Here is a 25,923-nt window from a genome sequence, read left to right on the forward strand (position 1 = left end):
CATGTGAGGAGGTGACTTTTTTATCTATCTCTCCCTCTCTCTCACCGCGAGTCTCTCATCCCATGCTTGTATAAAAGGAGAACACAAATGTATCCTTAATTAAATTAAGCGAGGCACGCATCTCTAAATTGAGTTACTCGAAAAAAATATAAAATGCGTCCGCCGATGGCTGAAGAAGAACGAAGAGGATGAAGAAGGAGAGGAATAATAATAAGAAGAAGAGGAGCATCTCAAGCTCATCGAAATGCAGCACTGATGAATTTCGAGCAAGCTTCGCTAAATACGGGATTGAAGGTATATAGAAGAAGGTTGTTATACCTTTCCTGAGATGCAACTAACTCTCCCAGTGAGGGAAGTCTGGAAAAAGGTGTGTGGGGTATAGGGCAACACGACAGTCAAGAAGAAACTGTAAGGGTCCAACATTTATACATATTCATGATTCAATGTTGTGTATAATATTTAGAGCTGTGCAAAATAATTCGAACCGAACTGTTCGAATTCTTTCGCCTAGTTCGAATGTCGAAAATTCGACATTCGAGTTAGCTCTCTAAATCTGAATTAGTAGAAAGTTACTAATGAAATGGCGAAAAGTCGTCCACCAAATGATTTAGTAATATATTACTAACAAATAGTGAATTTTACTAATTGATTAGTAGATTTCTACTAACAATTAGTAGAACTGTTTTATTAATAGTCGATAAAACAGTTTTACTAATTCATTTAGTGAAATGAGTGACTTTTAATTAGTGAATTTCTACTAAAACATTAGTAAAATTTTACTAAGAATTAGTAATATTCTACTAATTGAAAAGGGGAAAAGTCGTCCATGAAAACTACTAAAAATTAGTCAAATTTTACTATTCCTTAGTAGAATTCTACTAATTCAGATTTAGAGAGAGCTTAGTTCGAATGTCGGTTTTTCGACATTCGAACTAGTCCAGTTAGAATGTCGAAAAACCGACATTCGAGTTAGCCTAGTTCGAATGTCGAATATTCGACATTTCGGCGCCCCAAAACCGAACAAAACTCGGTTCGGTTCGAATTTTGCACAGCTCTAATAATATTTTTATTTTAGTGCCAGCGGTGTATTCGTGAAAACAATTGAACCAAATTCTTCTAATTTTTCCTTGTCCAAAAATACAGTCACTATCGTGGATTTTTCGACGACCTTCTAGTTACTTTTAGTTTTTTATTGTTATATAGATAAAACTATTAACGATCTATTTTTGATAATTTATTGCATTCCTGCGACGTATCACGAATCGGAGAAACTAATACAATTTTTTGCTTTAAATATACTTTGCAATTGTTTATTTTTGCACAATGGAAATATTTTATTGCAGCGATAAATTAATTTCATTGATTTATTTAGTTCTGTTTCCTTATGACAGTTTCGCTGCGTCAACTGGCAACTTTTTTCGAAATTCGCAAAGTTCACGGAACGCTAATAAAAATAATATACGACTTGAGGAGAAATACAACAGTGCAAATGGGTTAATTACCTTTATATATATATATATATATATATATATATATAAATCTATTTATATTTTCTTTTTTTGTATTTTTTGTATTTTTATCTTTAAATTTATTTTAATTTTACTCTTTAACTCTTTAAATTTATAGTTATAATTTATATTTTTTATACTGTTTTTCTCGATTGTTTTTTCTCAGTTCGTTGCAATACTCGAAATAAAAATCAAGAGGCCGTGTTTTAATCAAATACTAACGAGCCATTTCTAACAGCAACAATTACTTCTAATTAAGAGTAACGCGAGATCTGCCCTCTCCTTGGAATTTACTCACGACATTAAGATACATTTAAACTCCGATCTAATTCGTGACAATTACCATAAGTAAATAAATTGTATTTTATAAGAACTGAAAAGACTTTATATATAACCTTTTATTATTTAGAAAAAAAGAAAACGGAGAATGCATTAATTATTTTTAAAAAATAGTCTGTCTCTTGTGAAACGATTAAAATCTCGAGACAAATCTATAGATAAGATAAAATGTAAAATATGTAAATCTTCCGGAACATGGAGGAAAAGGTCACAAAATAGTTTCCACACAAGAGAGAGAAAGAGAGACATTATATGACTCTCTCGTGATCTTTCACGCCCCCAAAAAGGTATTGTTCTCACCTCTTTTAACGCGCAAATGAAAGGACGTCGTGGAAAAGGAAAATTTGCCTATCTCTGATATGTAATTATAGGTTTTCAAAAAGCAGAGGGCGAACTAGAGGCGTAATATGTGTCAGTTGAATTGCATTAGCATATTTATGTTATAATGTAGAGTATCTGTGACCGCATTTCATCCCTGCGATAATATAATTACTGATGGCATTTACATTTTATTTCCTGTATCATTTCCATTGTTAATCAACTGTCTAGATTTGATTTAGTTAACAATAATTAATTTCATTATTGATGCCGCAGATTGAAAATGTAATATCGGTTCTAACAATGGCGGATCTAGTATAAGAACTAGTCATGTTTTGAAGTCATTATTGATGTCGTAGATTAGAAATGTAATATCGATTTTGAAAATGACGAATCCAATATAAGAACAAACAAAAAAAATATTACAAAACAAAAAAAATAAATGAGTGTAAAATCCGACCGCATTCCTCCCCGTGGTACACTCTGGGGTCGTAAGTAACGTAGTATATACCAGCTGACTGCGGGGGGAAAATTTGATATTTTTTATCGTTTAAAAAGTTTTTCGTAATCAGCGAAAACCCTCTAGTAAGAAGTTTTAAGTAAATCCGATGAATTGTAGAAAATTTCGTCCGCCATATTGGATCCTTCATTTTGAATTTTCAAAATCTGATATCGTATTCGTAATCAGAGACCCCGAAAACCCACACTGTTAGAAAATTCTGTTGTGATTTTACAGCAAAAGTACAAGAAACAATTATCCATCAAAATAATAATGTAATTTTACTTTACTAAAGTGCTGTAAATTTACAGTATACCATGTATTTCGGAAATATTCCCTACTATTAATTCGGAAATTCTACCATTTGAATATTTACGTAAAAAATCAAAACTGTTTATATTGTTTTCTGATATGTTATAATAAAAGTAAATTAACTAAAAAAAATTTTTATTAGCATTTTATTATCATTATTACAGAAATGCGACGCCACGATTTGAACCCTTAGTTGTATAGTGTTGTCTATGTCTTGTATGGAGCCATCAACCTTGGGAGCTGCGCCTAGACGCGCTCGACCAAGAGAGGCTATGAAAGTCTCTTGCAGAGTATTATGTATATTGGCCCGACGCGAAATAGTCATTATAATAATCAAATTATTTATTATATGAATGTTGAATGACTTTTCTTCGATCGACAGTTAAAAATGAATTAATTTAATGTAATAATCGCAAATTAATAAGGAATAAAATATTATCTTTTTGTCAAATTATAAAAATTAATGTTATATTTATTAAAATCATACATCTCCAAACTAAAGAAAAGTTTAATTAAAATTTTGCATAAGACAAAAAATAAAAAAAAACTAAATCTGTTACAGTATCAAATATAAGAAACATGTGTACCATACTCTATTTTTCTTTTCAGTCTGAAATTATTCACAACTAAAATGCTGTATATAATTAAAAAATAGTTTTTATTGAAACTATTTTTAAGCTTAAAAATAATTCAGCTATACTTTTAGGACTTAAAATCATATTCTCAAGGTTAAAATTCAGTCAATGCTAGTTATAATGTAAAAAACCTCAGCTGAAATCACAAAATGAATATCTGTAAAATTCTTTGAGTTTTATACTGTGATTTCGCAAACAATTTACTGTAAATAAAAAGTACAATTTTTTTTTGCTGTGAATTATTCAAATACAATGAAATTTTGCTGTATTTGTAAGGTTTTACTGTAAAAATTACAACATTTTTGTGAATTTATTACATGTATGTGTTATTACAGCAAAAACTGTAAATTCACAGTACGTTTGTACTGTAAAGTTGATGTAAAATTACAGAAATTTCTAACAGTGCACGAGTAAAAAGTTTCAAGTGAATCCAATGAATTTTTTCAAATTTCCGCCATATTGGATCCGCCATTTTGAATTTTTAAAATCTGATATCGGATTCGCAATCAGCAAGTTCAAATACAATAGTATGCTCGTTTGCGCAAATTTTAATTTTCTAAAAAGTTGTCGACATTTTGAGCCCACTTATGAGATTTTGCTTGGTCTTGACTGCGAAGGGGTTAATAATTATTTTCTAAATTTCAGAAAATAATTGAATTATTTTGAAGAATTTTATTGAAATTTTTTAAAATAATTGAATTTTTCAGGGAATTTTATTAAAACTAGCAACAATGCGCACGCTAAAGCGCGCGGCTAACTTCTTACTTACTTTTTAAAATGAAATTAGCAATTTTAAAAATAATAGAATTTAATTCAAATTTTTGTTAAAAACATAAAAAAAATCAATTTTGAAGAAATTACAAATAATGCAGAAATTCAATTATTTTCAAAACTAATAAAATTCTTATTATAAAATTAAATTATGTTCAAAATTTAAAAAAAATTCTCATCAAAATCCCAATTATCTTTATAAATAACAAACTTCTTCCCCAAAGTTCAATCATACTTTGAAAAATGTCAATAAAATTCTTGTCCTAATTTTAATGATTTTCAAACATTTTTCTAATTGCAATGATTTTCAATATCTACTATTTTAAAAAAGTTTCCAAAAAGAATTTAATTATTTAAAGAAAATTTTAATAAAATTGTATGCAAACATTTAATTATTTTCATAAAATAATAAAAATTCCACAGAAATTCAATTTTTCACAAATTTTTTATCAATTTCTTCGTAATAATTCAATTATATTTTCATAAAAAATAATTAAAAATTCTAGAAAATAATAATTGAATTGAAATGAAGAAAATAATTTTGAAGAAGTTACAGTAACAATATTCTTATAATATATAAAATAATGATTTCATCACTCGGTCATCTTTAATTATTATAAAACATGAAGAAATCGATCACTACGAGTCTTCGACTAGGAGCAATCGATATCTTCAAGTTTTATAACAAATACTTTTAAAACTTGTTTAATTTCAAGAAAGTTTGAATTTGAAATTTTTGAATGTCTAAATTCCTGTGGAAAAATAAGAATAATTTATTAAATATTTATTTAAAAAAGAAGTTATTGATGTCATTGAATAATTTTAGGTACAATTAAAGAAATTCGTTAATATATTTAACAGAACATTTTTTGAGTAAAAAATTTGTCCCTTTATTTTCTAAAAATTTAAAAAGTTTCAATTTCATTTTTAATTAAAATTTGTAACTGACAAACAGAATTTATAAACATTTTTGTCCTTTATTTTTAAGAAAGCAATTTGTAATTAATTAAGAAATAGAAATGATGCAAAAATAATTTTCTTATGAAAATTGAAAATTTTTTACATATTTATTAAGAAATGGGAAATATGTCATGTTTTTTTCCCCAAAGAAAAGAATTAGTTTGTGAACAATATTGTTATTGAGAAATAAAAATTATACATAAAATGGGTATATTTCCTATTTCTTAATCATAATTTTTTAACAATTAACAATTTTCTATTTTTTATAAATAAAAAGTACACGGAGAGAAATTTCTGCTAATATTTACCGTGCTACCACCTGAAACTGTGTTCAAAGTACATTCTGGCAGTTTTTACTGTGTTGCCTCCACAATCTGTAATGCAAAATTATAGACAGAGCACAGTAAAAACTGCAAGAATGCACTTTGCACACAGTTTTAGGTAGCAGCACGGTAAATATTAGCAGAAATTTCTCTCCGTGTAGAAAAATTTGTTTAATTTATATCTGTCAACCGAATTTATAACAGATTTGTAACAATAATTTATGTATAATATATATTAGTATATAAGCAGGAGGGATGAAGTGAACACGTAAAAATTGAAAAAAATAATTAATTACATAATTATTTATATATTATTTGAAAGAAATAAAATGCACTTAATTATTAAATTACCATTCTCTTCAACTTGTATGCGCTAATTGGTCAATCAAGAATCAAATGACAGGTATATCTTATCCTCCCATAACGGGGAACTAATTAGAAAGATTCGTCTCGAGTTCCACAACAAATTCGCGCGCGAAACAAAAAAAAAGAAAGAAAGAAAATAAGAAATGAAAAAAAGAGCAGCACCCAAGACTCCGAAAATGACTAACGAAAAGGGCACATGCGAATTTTAGTCTGCGGTTGATCTTGACGCGGATTCCTAAATTTCAACTGGATAGCGGCGGCGACACAAATGTTCCTCGAGTTCTGATCCGAATCGCTTTTCGGGTCTGAATTCTTCGCTCTCCATTTTTTCTTGTTTTTGGCCTTTTTTTCTATAAACTCTCGTATTTCCCCTCCCCCTCCTTTCATTCTCTCTCTCCCTCTTCTTCTTCATCGCGTCTTTCTCTCTCTTTCTTTATGTTCTTCTTTATCGCGCCTTTCTCTCTCTTTCTTTCTGTTCTTCTTTATCGCGCATTTCTCTCTCTCTCTCTTTTTCTCTCTCCCTCTTTCCATTTTCTTTTTCTCTTCCTTTTTTTCCCTCTTTCTTCTTTCTTCGTTTTTAACGCGCCTTTCTCTCTCTCTCTCTCTCTCTCTCTCTCTCTCTCTCTCTCTCTCTCTCTCTCTCTCTCTCTCTCTCTCTCTCTCTCTCTCTCTCTCTCTCTCTCTCTCTCTCTCTCTCTCTCTCTCTCTCTCTCTCTCTCTCTCTCTCTCTCTCTCTCTCTCTCTCTCTCTCTCTCTCTCTCTCTCTCTCTCTCTCTCTCTCTCTCTCTCTCTCTGTTGTTTATTGCGCCTTTTCCTCTTTCTCTTCTATGGATTCTTTTCTCGTTTAACATTTGGAATTCAGAGAGCCGGCTGCAACCGAAAGAATCGCGCACAGAAACAGCGTCAGGGGTCCTCGCGCCAAATAAATCCACGTCGGCGATCTACGTCAAGCGAGTATAGAGAAGATGCGCGCGAGTTGCACCTGCATACTGGGTGTCCCTCTGAATTCCGCTCCCCTCTCCCCCGCACTCGAGGGAGAGAAAAAAGAATTCTTTATCAACTCTCGTTTCGTGGATATTCATTAATCATTTTTTCACCATCAATTTGTACTTATAGTCATTTTTTTACTCTGTTCCCATCTCACTAGCACTATTAATTCTATCACTATCACTATTATACTATCACTATCACTACCATAACTATCACTTACTGTTACTAGAACTATCATTATTACTAACACTATCATTGTCACTGCAGTGATAATGATAGTGATAATTATAACGGTAATGATAGTGATAGTAATAGTGCCAGTGATATTGTTATTAATAGCGACAGTGACACTATTAATATATAATAACAATAATAGTGTCAGTGATAATGATATTGATAGTAATATTGATAATGATAGTGATCCTATTAGTATTAATATAATATAGTGATAGTAATAATAATAGTAGGGGAGTATAGTCGAGGATGGACCACTGTCTACACTGAAAAACTGTTGGTAGAGCTGTTCGCCCAATGCGGTGAACTGCTGCGTTAAAAAGAAACGCACAGCTCACTTTATTTTTGGGCGAGTTACTCTCCTTTTTGATAGAGCAACTCTCCTTTTTGATAGAGCTGCTGACCTTTTTGTCAAGCAGCCGCTCGCCAACGGCATTGGTAGTCAAGTTTAGGAGAGCAACTCGCCTAATTTTGATAGAGCTGTGAGTTTAAAGTTAAGTAGCGCTGCACAACAGTCAATAGCGGAACTGCTCTACCAACAGTTTTTCAGTGTAGGTAGGCCATTCGCGTTTTTTTGGCAAGTTCACTAGCGCCACCTACGCGCATGCTTGTCGAAGCTTGTCTTAGTAAAACCTAACTTTTTGTTCAATTACATTTTTGGAGGATCGAAAATTGTGTTTCTGTGACGTCGGTACAAAAAAAGCTCATATAAAGTTTTGTGCATAATGTGAAAAACCATTAATAAAAGATAAAAAACAAATTGAATCGTCAAGGCAAGTATGCAGAAAATTTGTGGGACTCATGGTTGAAAGAAAAACAAAGTAAAAAATCGAATCCCGAAACGTATTTCTTTTTGTTTACAACAATTCGGTAATGTTACTTACTGTCAAGGTCGGCCACTATGTGTTTAAAATGCGCAAAGATGAGGACGAGCTACTTCATTCGCAAAAACTGCAATTCTGTATAACTCTTAATATAATTGATCATCTTATTAATATTTTTATTTAATTTTATTAATATTTTAGTACAAAATTTTTTTTATTTATATTTATTTTTTTATATTGTTTATTGTTATTATTTTGTTATTTCATTAAGTTACAAACTTTTGTGTCTGTAGACACAAAATGTTGTTCCCATGATAACTTTTAAAAATCTTATCGGATCGTTTTTAAATTTAACTCACTTAAAGTTGGTGTAAAAATGAAGGCTAAGTTCGTTAGCCAGACATTTTCGTCAAAAATTACAAAAACTACAGTAATTTCAAAATTTTGAAAATTCAATTTTTTCAAATTTTCAAATTTTTAACTTTATATTATTTTAGATTAGAAAAATACAAACAACTTTTCTCTACAACTTTTTTTGTCAAAAAGTCAAATTTCAGAGTTATAAGCTTTAAAATGGTCAAAAAAACTCAAAAATCCCAAAACAACGCAAAAAAACATTTTTTCAAAGAAATAAAAGTAAGTTCAACGATTTTCACATAATCTCACCCAAATACACCCAAGAAACATATTTATAGACATAAAACTGTCAATTTCTCGAAAAACCACTCTATATTATATATATATCTATATCGTCTCATCCTTAGCTGCAACTTTGCTGTAGACATAATTTCGCCAAACCCTATACTTTTCGAGTTATTTTCAAAAAAAGTAATTTTTATTACATTCTCATCATATGAGAAAGTATTAGTTTTGGTCGAAAATTGACTTTCGCTAATTTCATGAAATCTCGACGTTTTGGGGTCCCCTGAACCCAAAAAACATGGTTCGGCGATGGTGTCCGTCTGTTCGTCTGTCTGTCTGTCTTTTCGAGCTTTTCATTTTTCGAGCCGAGCAGAGCCTAATCAGTTCGAGCCGAGCCGAGCTGTGTAAAAAGCTCGAATAGTTTCGAGTACTCGAATTCACTCTAGTGCTCAAATTTAATCGAGTCCTCGAATTTACCCGAGAACTCGAATTTTTCGTGTTCTTGAAGTCACTCAAGTACCCGTGTAGAAATTTCGCTGGGGCCCTGATCAGGGCCGGATAGGGCCGACCTATTAGGGAATGAAACACCGCGCCCGATATGGCCCTGATCTGGAAATCCACATTTTCTTGTCGCCCCGATCTGGGCCTGATCGGGCGCGGCGTTTCATTCCTTACTATGGCCCTAGTAGGGTTATTTCTACACGGGTACTCGAAAATGTCGAGTATACTTGATACATCGAGCCGGCTTGGGCTTGGCTCGGATCGACATTTCGAGCTTTTTGCACATCTCTACCAAAAATATACATTTTAATCCACTTAATCTTGCAATCATCAGCAAACAAAAACATGTGATGAGAATGTAATCCTTAAAGTCGTAGTAACTTTAAGAAAAAAAAATGTACTATTAAACATATAATAGGAAATAATAACAAGAACACAAATAATGCACAACAACTGCAGACCACCGCGAGCGAAGCGAGCCATTTGCGCTGAAACTTGCGAGCGATGCGAGCCCCCGCGCGAAGCGTGGATGAGAATGTGTCCGCGCTTGCGCGGACAGATTTTTTTTTAAATCTTTATAACTTTTTCATTTTAAAACCAATCAATTTACTTTGTACAGAAAAGATGTTCCTATTAAACAGGACTTTCCAACCATATGCTTCAATTGTCCAAATTCATTTTTAAAAAAAAAGTTATAAACAAAAGTCAAAAAGGTGGCCGACCTCGACTATGTTCCCCTACTATAGTATCAGTGTTAGTATTAACATTACTATCAATCTGATAGTAATGTAATGTTAGTATATTACTAACACTGATAGTGCTAATAATAGTGAAAATTGTAGCAATAGTGACAGTGTTTCTGATATACTGATAATTATAAGAATATTAATAAATATTACTGATACTAAAAAATATTGTTATTATTATTTTTAAATGAGAGAGAAGAGGGGAGTGGAATACTAGAAAATATTATTAAATGAAAAGGGGGAATACTAAAAAATACTGTTATTTTAAATGAGAGGGGGAGGGTAATAGTAAAAACTATTATTATTATTAATAATAAATGAGAGGGAGAGCGCATTATTATTAGTAGAAAAAAATCCTTTTTCTTTTCTAACCGCATCATTGAATATAAATAATTCATAGACAATCCTCTGCTAATGATCATACTGATACATCATTGTTTAATTACCAATCTCATTATCAATTAGTGCGTATATATATATATATATATATATATATATATATATATATATATATATATATATATATATATATGTAAAGTGTGAGTTGTGAGGCTAATTACTGTTTAATAATAATAAATGATTGATTTCCATTTCGATGTAATGTTAAACAATTAAAATTGAGAATTGCGCATTAATGAGCGACAAATAAATAATCATAAATCATTATACAATATTCTATATAGATTCCGTTGTGCAAAAATTAGTTAATTTAATTTTCTCATATATCTTCATTTTCGAGAATATATATATAGTAAAATTATAGAAGATGACGAAGAGAGTTAGTTTTGCAATATATGTGCATTGCAAATGATTAATGATTTTCCTCCATGTCTGTGCGTATATTTAATTAGTTGGCTATTTTTTTCTGTTGAGAGAAAACTGAATCGATTGTAATCAATGTGGACATTGTTTTCTGCTTATTTCTTATCTACTCGACATCTTGAGAGTATAAGAAAGTTTTTTTTATTCTCTATCTCTCTCTTTTTCTTTCTTTCTCTCTTAGTTTTTTGTCTTAATTTGATATCCTTAGAAAAATTGTTCTCGTTAAGTAAAAAATCTTTTTCAAGCACGCTTTAAATTTGAATTAGTAAAAATGTTTACTAAATTAGTGACTGGTTGTTTTCTTTTGAACTAGTAAATTAGTGGAAATTACTATTTATTAGTAAAATTTACTAATTCAATAGCAAAAAGTCTTAGTTCAAATTAGTAAATATTTTTACTAATTTGAATTTAGAGAGCAAGAATCAATAAGGGGAGAGAAAGTGCAAATCGTGTACAACGGAGCATTAGGAATATATTCGATGATTCTAATCTGTAACCGTATAGGAGAAGTGATCATGCCACTTTTGATCTCCAAGAGTTCGAGATTTAATTCAATGATTATGGAAGTCTTATGAGACAAATTTAGGTCACACTGTTCAGTGCACGATTAACTATATATGTTCTATTTACAGATGATTTTAACCATTTGGTGTGATTGAAAACTTTCTTTTAGAATCTTATTGAATTTATGTTGAGGCAACTGCAACTATTATTTATTCAGTTAATAGTGGAGAAAAAAAATTAAATATTTTGGCTAATGGCTAAATACAATTACTACTATATATGGATATCAATTTGTATCAAAAATAGAAAAATTAGCCATCGCTATATAATACCAAACTGATTTTTCTAACAATAGAGAAAAAAAACTATACTGAATTGAATTTGGAAGTAGGCGCATTCAGACACTGTTGAAGATATAAATCTTAAACAAAATTTAAGTTCTCGGCCACATTCGGAAGCTGCGCGTATATAAAAGTCTGGACCACAGGGAGCAGCTGGGCGAGTTCACCCACGCCATTTCCCCTATCTCTAAAAACAGTAAAAGAATATCACGCGATACACACATAAGGAGAGCAATCCCACGTCGAATTGAAAGTAATCGAAAGCACGTACTAAATTTTGGTGATTCTTCGTGTACGGGGTTCTCTCTCTCTCTCTCTTTCAGAGAGAGGATAAGCGTGCAGCTGCAAGACGCACTTTCAGTTTGCAGTTGGTGAGCACATGTTTTCTCTCTCTTTCTCTTCTTCTTTACTCTCATTGTCTCTTTTTCTCCTTTACTGTTTTCTCTGTTTCTTCTTTACTCTCTAAAGGAGAAGAAGAGAGGAAAGGAGAAAGAGAGAGAAAAGAGTGTTTCTTGTTCATGGGGGTAACGATCCTTGGATCTCATTTACAGTACAAATTAGTTGTAGGCCGGACCCGCGTTCTTAATGGGCGCACAACACGCAAAGAGAGAGGTTAGGTTTAATGAAGATCGCGCGTTATCCGTGACGAACTGTAGTGGAGAGCAAGAGAGAAAAGAGAGAGACATTCTCTCTTTTCCTTCTTTTTCTCTCTGTCTCGTTTCTCTTTTGCTATTCTCCAAAGAGAGAGTAAGAAGCAAAAGCGAGAAAAAATAGAGGAAAAGAGAAAATAGAAAGAAATAATCAAAAGAGAGAGAGAGAGAGAGAAACAAAAGAAAAAAATAGTGAAAGGTTAACAGAAGAAAGTAGAAAAGAAAAAAAGAGAGAGAAGGAGTAACGCGCCACAAGTACGAACAGGTACCAAACAATATCCCACTCTGAATGCGAGTTAAACGAAGATTTATGCCGCGCCGCGTAAATATAAACAACAATATGCAATCTCGCTTCATTGTCCAGCCGGTTTTCGCGCGAACCAATGCGAACTAATAAGCTGTGGACCGAACACGATGATTGCCTTGCTCTTTTTTCCATTCTCCCCCACTTGGATTGTTTGGCGAGTAGCATAGAAGCAAAAATTGAACGACTTTGCCACTCGAGTCGAGAGCTGGCGATTCGATTCTTTCTTTTGGCTATCACATTCCTATGCAGTAGATATTTACCGTTTTTCTTGCAATTACAAATGTCACCCGTCGAATCACTCAACTTGAGAAGATCTCCATAGTTTATGTAAATATGTTGCAAAGGAAAAACAATGTTGCAAATGTTGCAAAAAAGAAAACTGTTGTAAAAGTTGTAAGAAATAAAGAGTGGAGAACATTTCGCGGTTGTAGTGATGATGCTTGTATAAAGATAATTAAATAAATACTTTCGACTCCTAGGAAAAACGAATACAGCAACAAGCATAGGATCCAAAAGAATTGAATTTTAATGTAAATATACCCAATGGGAAGTAAACGATTGGTTCAATAATGGGCCATGCTTGGCGAACTCCGTTCCATTATTGGAACATTAATGGCAACCATCATTGGACCACCAATGGTTTAAACTTGGGATGATCACGCTAGTGCCAATGATCGGTAGCCAAGCATTGGGCCAATATTATAGTTCCTAAGGAATTGCCAAGGAAACAAAATCGATTTTCAAAAGCTTGATTTTTTATTGGTAGCCAACAAAAAACCAAGGTTTTGAAAATTGATTTTTTTTAATTATTAATTAAAATTTATTTTAAAAAAATATATTTTTCAAAAATTTATTTTAAAAATATATATTTTTTTAAATTAATAGAACATATTAATTTAATTTTTCACCTCTGGTAAAACAAAGGTGAAAGACTGATAAAAATTCCCTCACCGTATCTCACAGTGGAGGGATAACTGTGAATGTCTTTGCGAGAGAGGAGCAGGTACTTATAGAGCCAGTGAAACAGGTCACAAGCGAGAAAAAATCACTGGCATGCACTCTGGCGGCGCCTGTCGGAACTGTTTTCTGGCGCGCATGCATATCCTGACATTATCGACACAGCGCTTGGCAACCAACGTTGCGCCACTTCCGACAAGCGCCGCCAGAGTGCATGCTAGTGATTTCTTCTCGCTTGTGACCTGTTACACTGGCTCTATAAGTACCTGCTCCTCTCTCGCAAAGACATTCACAGTTATCCCTCCACTGTGAGATACAGTGAGGGAATTTTTATCAGTCTTTCACCTTTGCTTTACCAGAGGTGAAAAATTAAATTAATACGTTCTATTAATTTAAAAAAATATATTTTTTTAGAATAAATTTTTGAAAAATAAATTTTAATTAATAATTAAAAAAAATCAATTTTCAAAACCTTGGTTTTTTGTTGGCTGCCAATAAAAAATCAAGCTTTTGAAAATCGATTTTGTTTCCTTGGCAATTCCTTGGCAACTAATATTGGCCCGATGCTTAGTTACCGATCATTGGCAGTAGCGTGATCATCCCAAGTTTAAACCATTGGTGGTCCAATGATGGTTGCCAATTGTTTTGCCCAGAAAAAACCATTGGGCACCAAGCATGGCCCATTATTGAACCAATCGTTACCATTGGCAACTTCCCGTTGGGTACTTTCGACTCTCAAGAAAAAAGAATACAGCATCAAGCAAAGGATCCAAAAAATAAAATCTTAAATAAATACTTTCGACTCCCAAGAAAAACGAATACAGCATCAAGCAAAGGACCCAAAAATTTAATTCGGCCCAAGAGTTATAGTCACTTAACAAAAGAAATTAGTTACTCGACTCTTCCAAAACCATCAAAACAAACTTATGATCCTCATAAAATCGGGAAAATTTTCATCCTCCCCCTTGATTTGAATTGAATAACCAAAAAAATTCAATAATAAAAAGAACAGCAGATGATAGTTTTTGACACAACATTCCATAAGAGAAATATATGAATAAAGATTATACATTACAGATAATGAGGAAATACATCTCGACAGATAACGTTATACACACGCGCCTCGATCTAGCCACAAAATTTTTTTTCAAAAAAAATATATTCGAATTCAAATAGACCTCCCTTGTTTAGAAGACTCCCCTCTGGGATTTTATTACTTCTCTCTTGTTGAATGGCCCTCGTGTCTTCAAGAGAGAGAGAAATAACAAATCGTATAAGAAGAGGCGCGCTGTTGAGGATGTACCCAACTTGAGGTAAAACAGCGATTATAATCATCGAGCACACACTAAATCAAACGGTTTTTTTTTCATTTTGGAGTTTCTTCTTCTTTCTATGTATATATTGAAAATCAATTATTTATGGTTGAAATGCCAATCACTGGGGGGATAATTTTTTTCCTTTCTTTCCAAATGATACAAGTCTTTGAAAATTTCTTTTGGGTGTATTATGTATTGGTGAATTTTATACATAAGTCGTCTTGACTTCTATTGGAGAAGTAATTCTTTTTTTTGAGAGGGAACTTGAGGGCAAACTTCAGGCAAAAAAAATTTTTACTCTCTAGCAATTAATTCAGAGTAGTAAAGTTTTCTTCAAATTTGAATTTGCGCTTTTTTCTCAAATTTTTAAGATTCAGATTCATTTGTCACAAGTTTCCTTTTTGATAAATTTTTGAATTTCAATATTACTTATTCTTATTAACCAAAGAGTTAATTTTTGATAAATTTTGAATTTAGAAAATTAAACTTGATAAATTTTAAATATTTGAATTCTAAAATTTACCAAAAAACAAAATTTTGTTAAATTTTATATTTGAACTTTGTTGTCTGCATATTTTTTTAATTAGATCCAGATTAAAAATTTGGCAAAACATTCCTATTTTTTGCTAAATTTTTGAATTTAAATCTCATTTATAATTTATAGTAAAGAGTAAAGTTTTGATAAATTTTGAATTAGAATTTAATTTTAAATCAAAGCAGTTTTCCTAAATTTTGAACTTAACTACTTGACTGCCGATGTCAAAGATCTTTGCCATTTCGGACTTTGCTCTGAGTGCCGGAAAAGTGACAATCTTTGCCATGATAAAAATTAAAGTCAAAAATGTCTGAAAATTAAAAATAAAATGGTTTCAAAATAGCGAATCCAATATGGCGGTCGATTTTTTAAAACTCGATCAGTATAACTTAAAAATAGTTATTATTTTTATAAGATGATATGATATTGAAGAGTAATATGATATTATATGATATTATATGATATTTGAAATATACAAATGTATATTTGGTGATTTATAAGTTTCTTAGTTTATCTTTTTTATGAACTTCTTATAACCTTTGTCCGATTGAGTTCGAGAAGGTTGACAATAAGATTTAGCATTCCACTTTTTTTCTTTTTTGTATTTTTTTCTATTTTCTATTTTTTAAATTCGTTTAGTTTTTTCGGTTTTATGTAAATTTTTTTTATGTTATTTAATTTGCGTAATTAATATTAACAAGCATATACACATGTACTAAAACAATTTATAAAAGTTAAAAAGTGCACAAAGTCAATGAATAAAGGATAACTATAAAATTAGGATTTATGATATAAAATTCAAAACAATCATTGTCAATGTCCTCGAACCCAATTTGACATAAGTTTAGGGGGTGCATACTGAAGACTTTTGTTATTTATAAATATAGTAGTTGATGATAAAGGTTAAAAGATGTTCATGAAAAAGTTAAACTCAGAAACTTAAAAATCACCTATATAGCTGACATCACTGACATCACTGACATCAGATTCTTAATCAACGACCCCGAAAACCCCTGAGTAACAAGTTTCAAACAAATTGGATGATTTTTTATTTTTGGCATTCTGGGCACATTTATTGTTTTTCAGCCGGCAGTTACGGGGTTAAAGACTTAGCAAAAAGTAAATGTTCGCTAAATTTTATATTTGACCTTTGCTTTTTGCTAAATTTTTTATAGATTCAACATCGAAATTAATAAAAAAAATTTTGCTTCTTGCTAAATTTTAATTAAGATTCGAATTCAAAGTTTTAGCGAAAAAGAGTTTTGACAAATTTTAAACTATATATAGAATTTGATTTGATATATAAAATTTAGCAGAAAGCAAAGTTTTGCTAAACTTTGAATTTGAACTTTGCTTTTTGCTAAATTTTTATTCATTTATCAATATAGTTTAACGGTCAATTTGAATATAGCAAAACTATACCATAAATTAATAATTACCATTTATTAATTAATGAAAAATTTACGATTAATTTTGATTCTTTCTACATTTTCATGCGGACTGCCAATCAAATTGAACGTGTTGTTAATTTTGTGTATGACAGTAATGCTATATTTCTATTACCTCAAAGTGTAAAACTGATCCGCATAGAAGGAAGGCTGCAGTAAATTGCATAGTTTGTAGCTATTTGTATTATAACCACCGGGAAATAATATATAATTGATTTTCACATTAGTTAAGAACCTTCCATCATATAATTCCATTGTGGCAACCAAACCCTATACTCTCCGCGTGATGTTGGAAGAGTTTCGCGCGAGAAAAAAAATAATCGCGACGTGCTTTAGCTTTTATGATCGCAAAATTCTTTCCTTCCTTGGTTAATACATATAATTGTTTTCCTTCTGTATATGAATTTTACTATCTTGCGCCTTTTCTATTTCTGCGCGTATAAAATTTCACTCTTACTCTTTCTATTACTATATAATTAATGACTAATATTTAATAATACTGAAATAAATGTTGATTTACAATATTTGTCATTTGAGTCAGTAATTTCGGAAAATGTTATTGTAGAACAGAAAAATATTTCTTATTCGCATTTGAATGCATTGAAAAATTTAGGAATATTATAAATTTCCCCCGATTTGCTCTCATATTTTTATCCCTTTGGTTTGAAGTGTAAAAATTAATCAAATTTTTCGAGAAATAAAATAAAATTTCGACTTACACTCATGTCTTATTCGGTTCGGCAAACTGCATTTGACAATAATCCAGGAATTTTTGTTTTCCTTTAATATAAAATCGCACTTTGTTTCCGTTCAAATCACTTGTTCACGTATATAAAGCACTTGAAAATTCTCGAATTTAAAAATTTCCAAACGAAAAAGTATATATTTAGAATTTATGTTATAGAAATATAATATTAGAACGATACGCACTAAAACGTGAAACTGTTAGAATACACTTTTGGAGCGAATAGCGTGAAGAAAACACACACGTGCGGTGATTATTTCCTCCTGCGGTAAAAAATCCTCAAATAAACTTTCGTCATCGTTTATTTGAAGAAGAGGAAAATTTCGGGAGTGACATCCTCCCAAAAATTGATTTTCTTTACGAATAACTATTCGTAAAATAGAAAACTATTCATTATTGATTTGTTTACGAAGAGTTCATTATTGTTTTGTTCACGAAGAGTTCATTATTTCTTTTAACGAAGAGTTCTTTTCTTATTTCTTTTTCCTTTTGTTTTCCTGTTTATCAAGAGTTCATTTTTTTCTTGTTTATGAAGAGTTCATTATTATGTTTTTTTTCTGTCGCGAAAAAGGGACTTTCTCTCATGTGGTTTGAAAAAGGCTCTTTAGAACTCGCTTCACTCCATTTCCCTCTTTCTTGTCCTCTTACTTTTTCTTCTTCTTCTTCTTCGTCTACTTCTTCTGGCTTCGCCTTGTGTATCCTCGATCTCTCAACCTCGAGAACGAAATAACCAACTACGTACGCCCAAGGTCTCTCGATCGAGAGGAGATCCACCGGACTCGCGGGTTCCGCAGCAGCAAGAAGGACCACACACAGGCGTTGAAGTCTCCGGGTTGAGCTGCCGGTTTCCTATCCTCTCTGTATATTGCGCTTCGAAAATATACACAGAGAATTGCGAAATTTTTGCCCCAAGGGAGAAGAAAATTTTTTGATTGGATAGGCGAAGAATTTAATTGATCACTTTTCGGTGAGTTGTTTTTGATTTGTTTTTTGGAATTGAAAGAATTGAAGAATTCACTTAAGACGAATTAGATCACTGATTTTTGTAAGTAACTCCTGATTATTAATTAATTTTCCGTATGTGCTCGACAATAATCACTGAACAACTTTTTAACCGACTATGATTATAGATATTCACTAATTGTTCGCTAATTGTTGACTGCTTGCAAACTGATTGTTAACTGATTGCTAATTGCTTGCAAGCTGATTGCTAAATGATTGCAAACTGATTCTTAACTGACTGCAAACTGATTGCTTGCAAGCTGATTGTTAGCTAATTGCAAACCGATTGTCAAGTGATTGATAACTAATAGCAAACTGAAGGCAACTGATTGCTAACTAAATAGCAAACTGATGGCTAAACGATAACAAATTGATGGCTACCTGCCAGCAAAGTGATTGCTAACTGATAGCAAACTGATGGCGATCTGATAGCAAACTGATATCAACTATCTGATATCAACTTTTTTCAAACCAACAGTTAACCGACTGCAAACTGAAGGCTAAGCGATCATCACCCAAAAACACTGAAGATGCAAAAAATCCGAAATATCCAAAAATATTGTATAATCCACTGGGAAGAATCACTCACTTTATTTACACTTCCTTGCTTTTTTTAATCCTTTGAGATGTGTTTTGTAGTTTTTGTTTTGAATAATCCTTGGCGAGTGGAATTGTTTTTTTTTTTTTTTTTGAGGGAAGTTTTCAAATTTTTTCGGGATGGAAAATTGACATGGGAAACGAAACGTCAAAATGAGAATTGGTTGTGATGGGGAAAGACATGCACAACCGCTCGCCGGCTCGAGCTGAAACTCACTGATTCGAGTTCAAGTTGTGCTGCCTGAGAATAGTGAAGAGTCCCGTGCACGAGTCAGACGTTGAGAGAGAGTGAACGAGTGGGGGCTTTAGGTGGAGGGATTATAAAAGGACGAGAAGGTTTTCAATAGCGGGGGTGTGAGGAATCGAGTGTGGCTATTTCTCCTAAACATCTGTGTGTATATATGGTGGTAAATATACATATGTAGTAGTAAATGTATATATATAGTAGTAAATGTATATCTGTGGTGGTGTATGCATAAATATACACCAATTTCTATGTAACACTATTTGCTACGCGAGCAGCATTCGCGAACCTTAGGACTGCGATCATCATCTCCCGCCGCGCAAAGAGCGGGAGGCTTTATTATATTTACGAGGCGTTATCGAACCAATCCGCCAATATTGATTCCTTGCCCCGTATACACCATGAGATTGCACTATAATAATTTCTTTTATAAATGCACTCTGTTTTGCATACTTCTTTTTCACGATGGAATCTATTTTTCGCTCTTCCTTTTTTTATTTGCAATTTAATTACAAGCCACCGAGGTGGTTTTGATATTTTTTCAATAATTTATATTTTCAATTTCAAAAGAATTGTTTACTAAATTAATTTAGTGAGTGACTCAATTCGTAAATTAAATTAGTAAATAAATTAGCAAAAAAATATTAACTATAATAACCATCGTATTCATTCTGTCCAGTCTGTCCACACCTGAAGTTAATCATGATTATGCTTTTGTTTTTTAATACATTTTTATAGAAAATATTATAGGGTCATTTGGGGTAAATGTAAACGGAATATCTATTTTTCAACAAAAACATTAGTTTTTTTCTGCTAAAAGGTAAAACGGACGGATTTCTTTTACATGAACTTGTTACATTACTTCCCTAGAACAATTTTATGAGGTACAAAAAATATTGATGCACCTGAATCGCCTAAATATGACTGTTTACATTTATCCCGAGATTTTGAAATTTTCCTAAAATTCGGGGCAAATGTTAACACCACTGTAGTTAAGCGAGGTTTAAGAAACAAGTTATTTCAAGTATACTACTGTTTTAAGGGATGGAAAAACTAAAAAAAAAATTCTTCGTAGATGTATAGTAAAACAACCAGTTGACTGATAATGTATCATATAAAATAAACAATCAACCATTACAAAATTAGTAATGCAAAAACTTGAATAACTTAAACAAATTTTAATAGATTTTCATTCAACTTGGTAAAAAGAAGTTTTTAAGGTTGCTGAATAAGAATCTAAAATCGAATTTTTGAATTTCAAAATGGTGGATCCAATATGGCGGTCAAACATAAATTATGACTAACTGACTAACACGAACGAGATATGACAGAAGACCTAATTTCCTTTTCTATGTAATTTTACATTGCCAAAGTAATGAAATTGTGAAATAGAAGCAAATTTATTCAATTATTTTCTTTTAAAATGTAGTTCAAGTTCTGTTTACATTCACCCCGAGTTTTCGAATTCTCGGGGTAAATGTAAACACTTAATTATTTATTAACTAAATTGACGAAAATCAAAAATCAAAGTCAATTTTTGTTAAGGCATATTAATAGGGAAGAATTACAAATTTTAGTTTGATTTTTTAATTTATTTTTGTGCAAATGCGAGAAAAAATACTGAAACAGTAAACTTTGATTTTCAATCTTTTTTGCATTAAAAGATAACTTACACTATGGCATTGCCAATTGACAAAATAAAATATTGTCAATACTCAGAACATGTTGTAGGTGAGCTGAGGTAAAAATATTGACGTCGTACTTATTTTTAAATTTGTAAATTTAGCTGAAACATCTACTGCGTTTACATTTACCCCTTGTTTACATTTACCCCAAATGACCCTACTACTTTCATTTTTGAAATTTATTTATATTATTTTTATTTTTTAATTAATTAAAAAAATCTTTATTATTCTAAAAAAATTATTAAATGTTTTTATTGATTATTTTATTTTTTTGCGTTGGAGTTACAAATTATATAGGGGAGACTGGGGTAAACCCGCTCACTTGTTTTCAGATCGGTAAAAATCTAGGAAATTATTCTCTAAATCCAAGTTAATTTATATCATTTAAAAGCTTATGATTTCTACTAAAAAAATAAAAAAGAGTTTTTGATTTATCTTTTTTAGTTTTACTTAGAGAAACTTTTTAATATACACATGTACCAAATTTCGAAATTACAATTTTCCAGGGTAAACCCGCTCACTTTATCTTTTCAAGACGGAACAGTTTTATTTTTTAAATATTAAAATTCGTCTTATTCCCGTCGTGACTTATTTTTGATAAACTATAAGTTCTATAAACAATTCTATAAACAACAAATTGGTTTAATAAATAATGAATATAGGTTTCATGAATTACAACTATGGATTTAAATAATGTTATATTTTATTAAGAGAAAATGAAATGTAGTTACAATTTTGGTTTTAACAAGTCATAAATAATGTTATTGTTAAAATATAATACGTGAAATTATTTTACTCTAAATTTTAAATTGAAAACTAAGTGAGCGGCTTTACCCCGACTTCACGTGAGCGACTTTACCCCGAGTGTATTCCTCACATTTCAGAATTTTAATTAAATCTTTTTGAAATAAGATAAAACTATACATGTACTTCGAAGAAGGACATCCAATAGCAACAAAAAAAAATTTGCCAAATAAATTAAGACTCAAAAATAATTATCGAAAAACTTAAAAATCCAAAAAACGTTTTTTTTCTGATACCTCTAAAAACATTTGATTGCCTCTGATTCTATGTTGAATTCATGAAACTAAACGAAAGTTCGTTAATATAAGTTGAATGTTAAGTACTATTCACAGTATCAATATATCCATCTTAAGTTGAGTTCATCGCGTTAAATCGCTAGTGAGCGGGTTTACCCCAGTCTCCCCTACTTATAAAACAGAAATTCAGAAAATTAATTAAACCTTGGAATATTGTTAATAAATGTCATTAAAAAGAGAATTCATTCAAAAAATTTTCATTTTTTTAATATAAAAAACTTATTTGTTTTGCAAATCAGAATCGAGCAGCTCTCTTTTCTTATCTTTAAAAAAAATTATAAAATTGTTAAAAAATTAAGATTAGGGCATAGAAAACATTTTCCATATTTTCTGTTTCTCAATCGCAAATATCTTCACAAAATTAGGAGTTTCCTTTTGAAAAAAAAGAAAATTTTTACAAAATGCCCATTTCTACACGGAAAAAATAAGTCGCGGAAATTTTCCTCGACTTTGTTGAAGACTCTCGGATTTAGTGGAAAGTGTTTTAAAAATCATATTCACAGTTTTTGAAGAAATAGACTACATTTGAAGAAACTTTCCGCGACTGTCGAAGAAAATGAAGACTCCACGCGCATGTAACCGATTCCGCCACAGTCGCGGAAAATTACAAACCTGAATTTACTCTACAGCGTTCTAATTTTTAATTGACAGTCGCGGAAATTATTTAGAATTTTTTAATGTATATATTAATATCGACACATTGAATAATAAAAATAATAATAATCTTGACAATCAATTGTCATAAATTGTTAAAAAAAATGTTAAAAAAACAGTGTTTATTGGTTTTAACGCGCGCAACTTTTGTGCGCACCATTTTCCGCGACTCGTCGACGAAACCTTCTATGAAGTGTTAGAATAATTCCGAGACTGTTTTCCGCTACTAGGTTTCTAGAAAGTCCTCGACTTTTTTTGGAGAATTTCTGCTAAAATCGTAGAACATTTCTAAAAGTCTATAAAAGATTCGATCATATCCAAGAGTCTTCGATTAGTCGCTGAAAATTTCTGCGACTATTTTTTTCCGTGTAATCACAATTTTTTAACAAAATCTGTTTTTCTTTGAAAAATGGAAATAATTTGCATCATTTCAGAGAATTTTCAGTTTCTTTTGGAAAAATTTCTATTTGTTAATTACAATTTTAACTAAATATATTAATTTTTTTAAATAAGTATGAAAAATTTTATAATGTTTATTTTATAATCACAATTGTTGTACAAAATTTTCTGTTTTTTTAAATATTATAAATACTTTTCACATGTGCACCTTTTTTTATTTAGTTTTCGTACTTATTTAATTACTGGATATTTATCTATAATATATGAAAATTTCAAAAATTGATTTTTGGCAATTGTGCTATATGTTTATTATTTAAAGCATTCTATTGCAAAAGTTCTGAACACGATTTTAGAATTCTAGAACTCCATTTTAAAATTTACAAAATCAATTTTTAATTATTTGGACATTTATCGATTTGGAATCTTATTTTGCTAACTAAATCATCAGTTTTTTTAAGAAAAAAATTAAAAATTTTGCAATATTCCTATTTTTAATCACGATTTCTCAACAAAGTTCTGTTTTTTAAAAAAGCAAGTAATTTGCACTATTTCTATATTCCTCAATTGCATTTTTTTAAACAAAATTCGAAGTTTTTTTAGAAATAAAGGAAGAAGATTTTTATAAATCACATTTTTTTAGAACGTTTTAAATTTTTTTTCGAAAAAAAGGATGAGCATTTTCATAATTTCTATTTGTTAATTACGATTTTTAACGAAATTATTTAGAAAATTTACATAACTTCTATTCACCACAATTTTTTAACGAAATCTCAATTTTTTTAATAAGTCAAAAAAATTTGCATAAGTAAAAGCACCAGTACCTGGACATTGCAAAAAATGGAACCAATAGATGGACAGTAACAAAAAGAATTAGAACTGCTTTCAATGTAAATGAAAAAATAATATATGTCGTTTTTTAATATTAGCTTTTGGATCTCTGTTGGTTATAATTCAATTTTTTAATTTCTAAGCTAAAAATTTATCAAAAAACAAGACTTTCTCATTTTTTATGAGAATGTAAAAATTATAAGTCTCAAACTAATCAAAATGAGTGTCCAAGTTTACCTTCTGCTTCATAACCTCAAAAACCAGCAGCACCAGTAGTTGGACAAAAACTTAACAGGCTTTAATTAAAGCCTGTTAAGTTTTTGTCTAATTATTTAATTAGATTCATCTAATTAAATAATGAATTAATTAACATAAAATGACTAACTAATAAATTTAATAGCTGACAATATTAACTAATATACAAATGCAAAAATTGTATGTAAATAAATATCATGCGTATTTTCTTATAATGTCCAACTATTAGTCCTTATCGTGTCCAACTACTGGACCAACTGGACCCTCTAAAAAGGCATGTCCAACTATTACGGTAAAGAAGCAATTAGTTATTTTCTAGATTTATATTTAACTAAAGTAAAAATTTAGACTAATTTTTTTAATTTGAATTCTTTAATCATAATACAAACGAAATATAAAAAGTTTGGCAAGTAAAACTATACTATTTTTTAAAAAATCGTTGCTAAATTTGCTTCTATCTTAAAAGTGTCCAAGTACTGGTGCTTTTACCTTATTCCAATTTTTTAATCACGATTTTAAAAAAATTCTTTTTTTGCAAATTTTTTTTTGCAGATTGTAAAGAGGAAGCAAAATGTTCATGTTATAAACATCGCCCATCTTGTTTTATTTCTGTTAAGGAAATAATAATTTAAAGGAAATCAAATTTATATTATTTTGACATGCAGGATGAATTTTGCCGCTTTAGAATCCAAGAATTATTATTATTGACATAGTTCAATAATAATATTTACATCAACAAATCATTTGTTTTATTTTATAAGAAATTGGGAATTGTTAATACGCATTATTGTTAATTATCTATATTGAAATCAGAATCAGAAACTACTCGCGCGTTTTAGCGCGTGTATTTTTAGCTATATCATAGTCAAGTGTAATAACAAGATTATTATATTATTCATTCTTTCAGTAATTCTGTCTATCCACATAGTTTTTGTGTATGCTTTTCTTATTTTTTTCCTTTAAAAAATATTGTGTGACAAAACTGAAATATGCAGGTATTGTTTCATGATTTATACTAAAATAGTATTTGAAATTAAAAAAATTATTAACAAATAAATTTTGTGAACAATATTGTTCACAAACTGATATGATTTTTTTCTTTGAGAAAAAAAACATTACACATTCCCGTTTCTTAATATTTTTCTAGAAAATTCTCAATTTTCATAAGGAAATAATTTGCATCATTTCTATTTCTTAATAATTACCGTAAAAGAGGCTAATTTCGCTCAATTTTTCAATTCTTCTTTAATTAACTTCGGGAAACCATGAAAATAAACATTGGCACTGAAAATATATAATCTTTAACCCTTTCTCTTTCCTATTACTGCATAAAGAAATTAAAATATGTTACAGAAAACTATATTTATAAGCCGTTTTGTTGTCAGCGACTTTACCTTTAAATGAGGGTAAATTCGCTCACCATTATTATTCTGGCAAAATATATTATAATCTGCAAAAATAAAACTAAATATTCTTTAGAATCAATAAAGAAAGAAATTAAGAACAATGTTCAAAGTTATTGGAATAAGTATTTAATATTGTTTTATCAATAAGTAATTAGATTCA

General features: G+C 30.4%; 1 protein-coding gene across 2 annotated transcripts in view; it reads right to left on the reverse strand.

Moving 5' to 3' along the window:
• The window catches only part of LOC122498983, a 223,282-nt gene extending 203,663 nt beyond the window's left edge, over window positions 1–19,619 (reverse strand). Inside the window, exon 1 of one of the 2 annotated variants that reach the window (XM_043607002.1) lies at window positions 17,568–19,619. In XM_043607002.1, coding sequence (XP_043462937.1) covers window positions 17,568–17,573 — 6 coding nt within the window. In that variant the 5' untranslated portion in view covers window positions 17,574–19,619. The remainder of the gene's footprint in view (window positions 1–17,567) is intronic. The other variant, XM_043607003.1, reaches the window with a different exon arrangement.
• Between the last annotated feature and the right edge of the window lie 6,304 nt (window positions 19,620–25,923).

This window comes from Leptopilina heterotoma, unplaced genomic scaffold, assembly GCF_015476425.1.
Source record: "Leptopilina heterotoma isolate Lh14 unplaced genomic scaffold, ASM1547642v1 Lhet_163, whole genome shotgun sequence".
Classification (NCBI taxonomy): domain Eukaryota; kingdom Metazoa; phylum Arthropoda; class Insecta; order Hymenoptera; family Figitidae; genus Leptopilina; species Leptopilina heterotoma.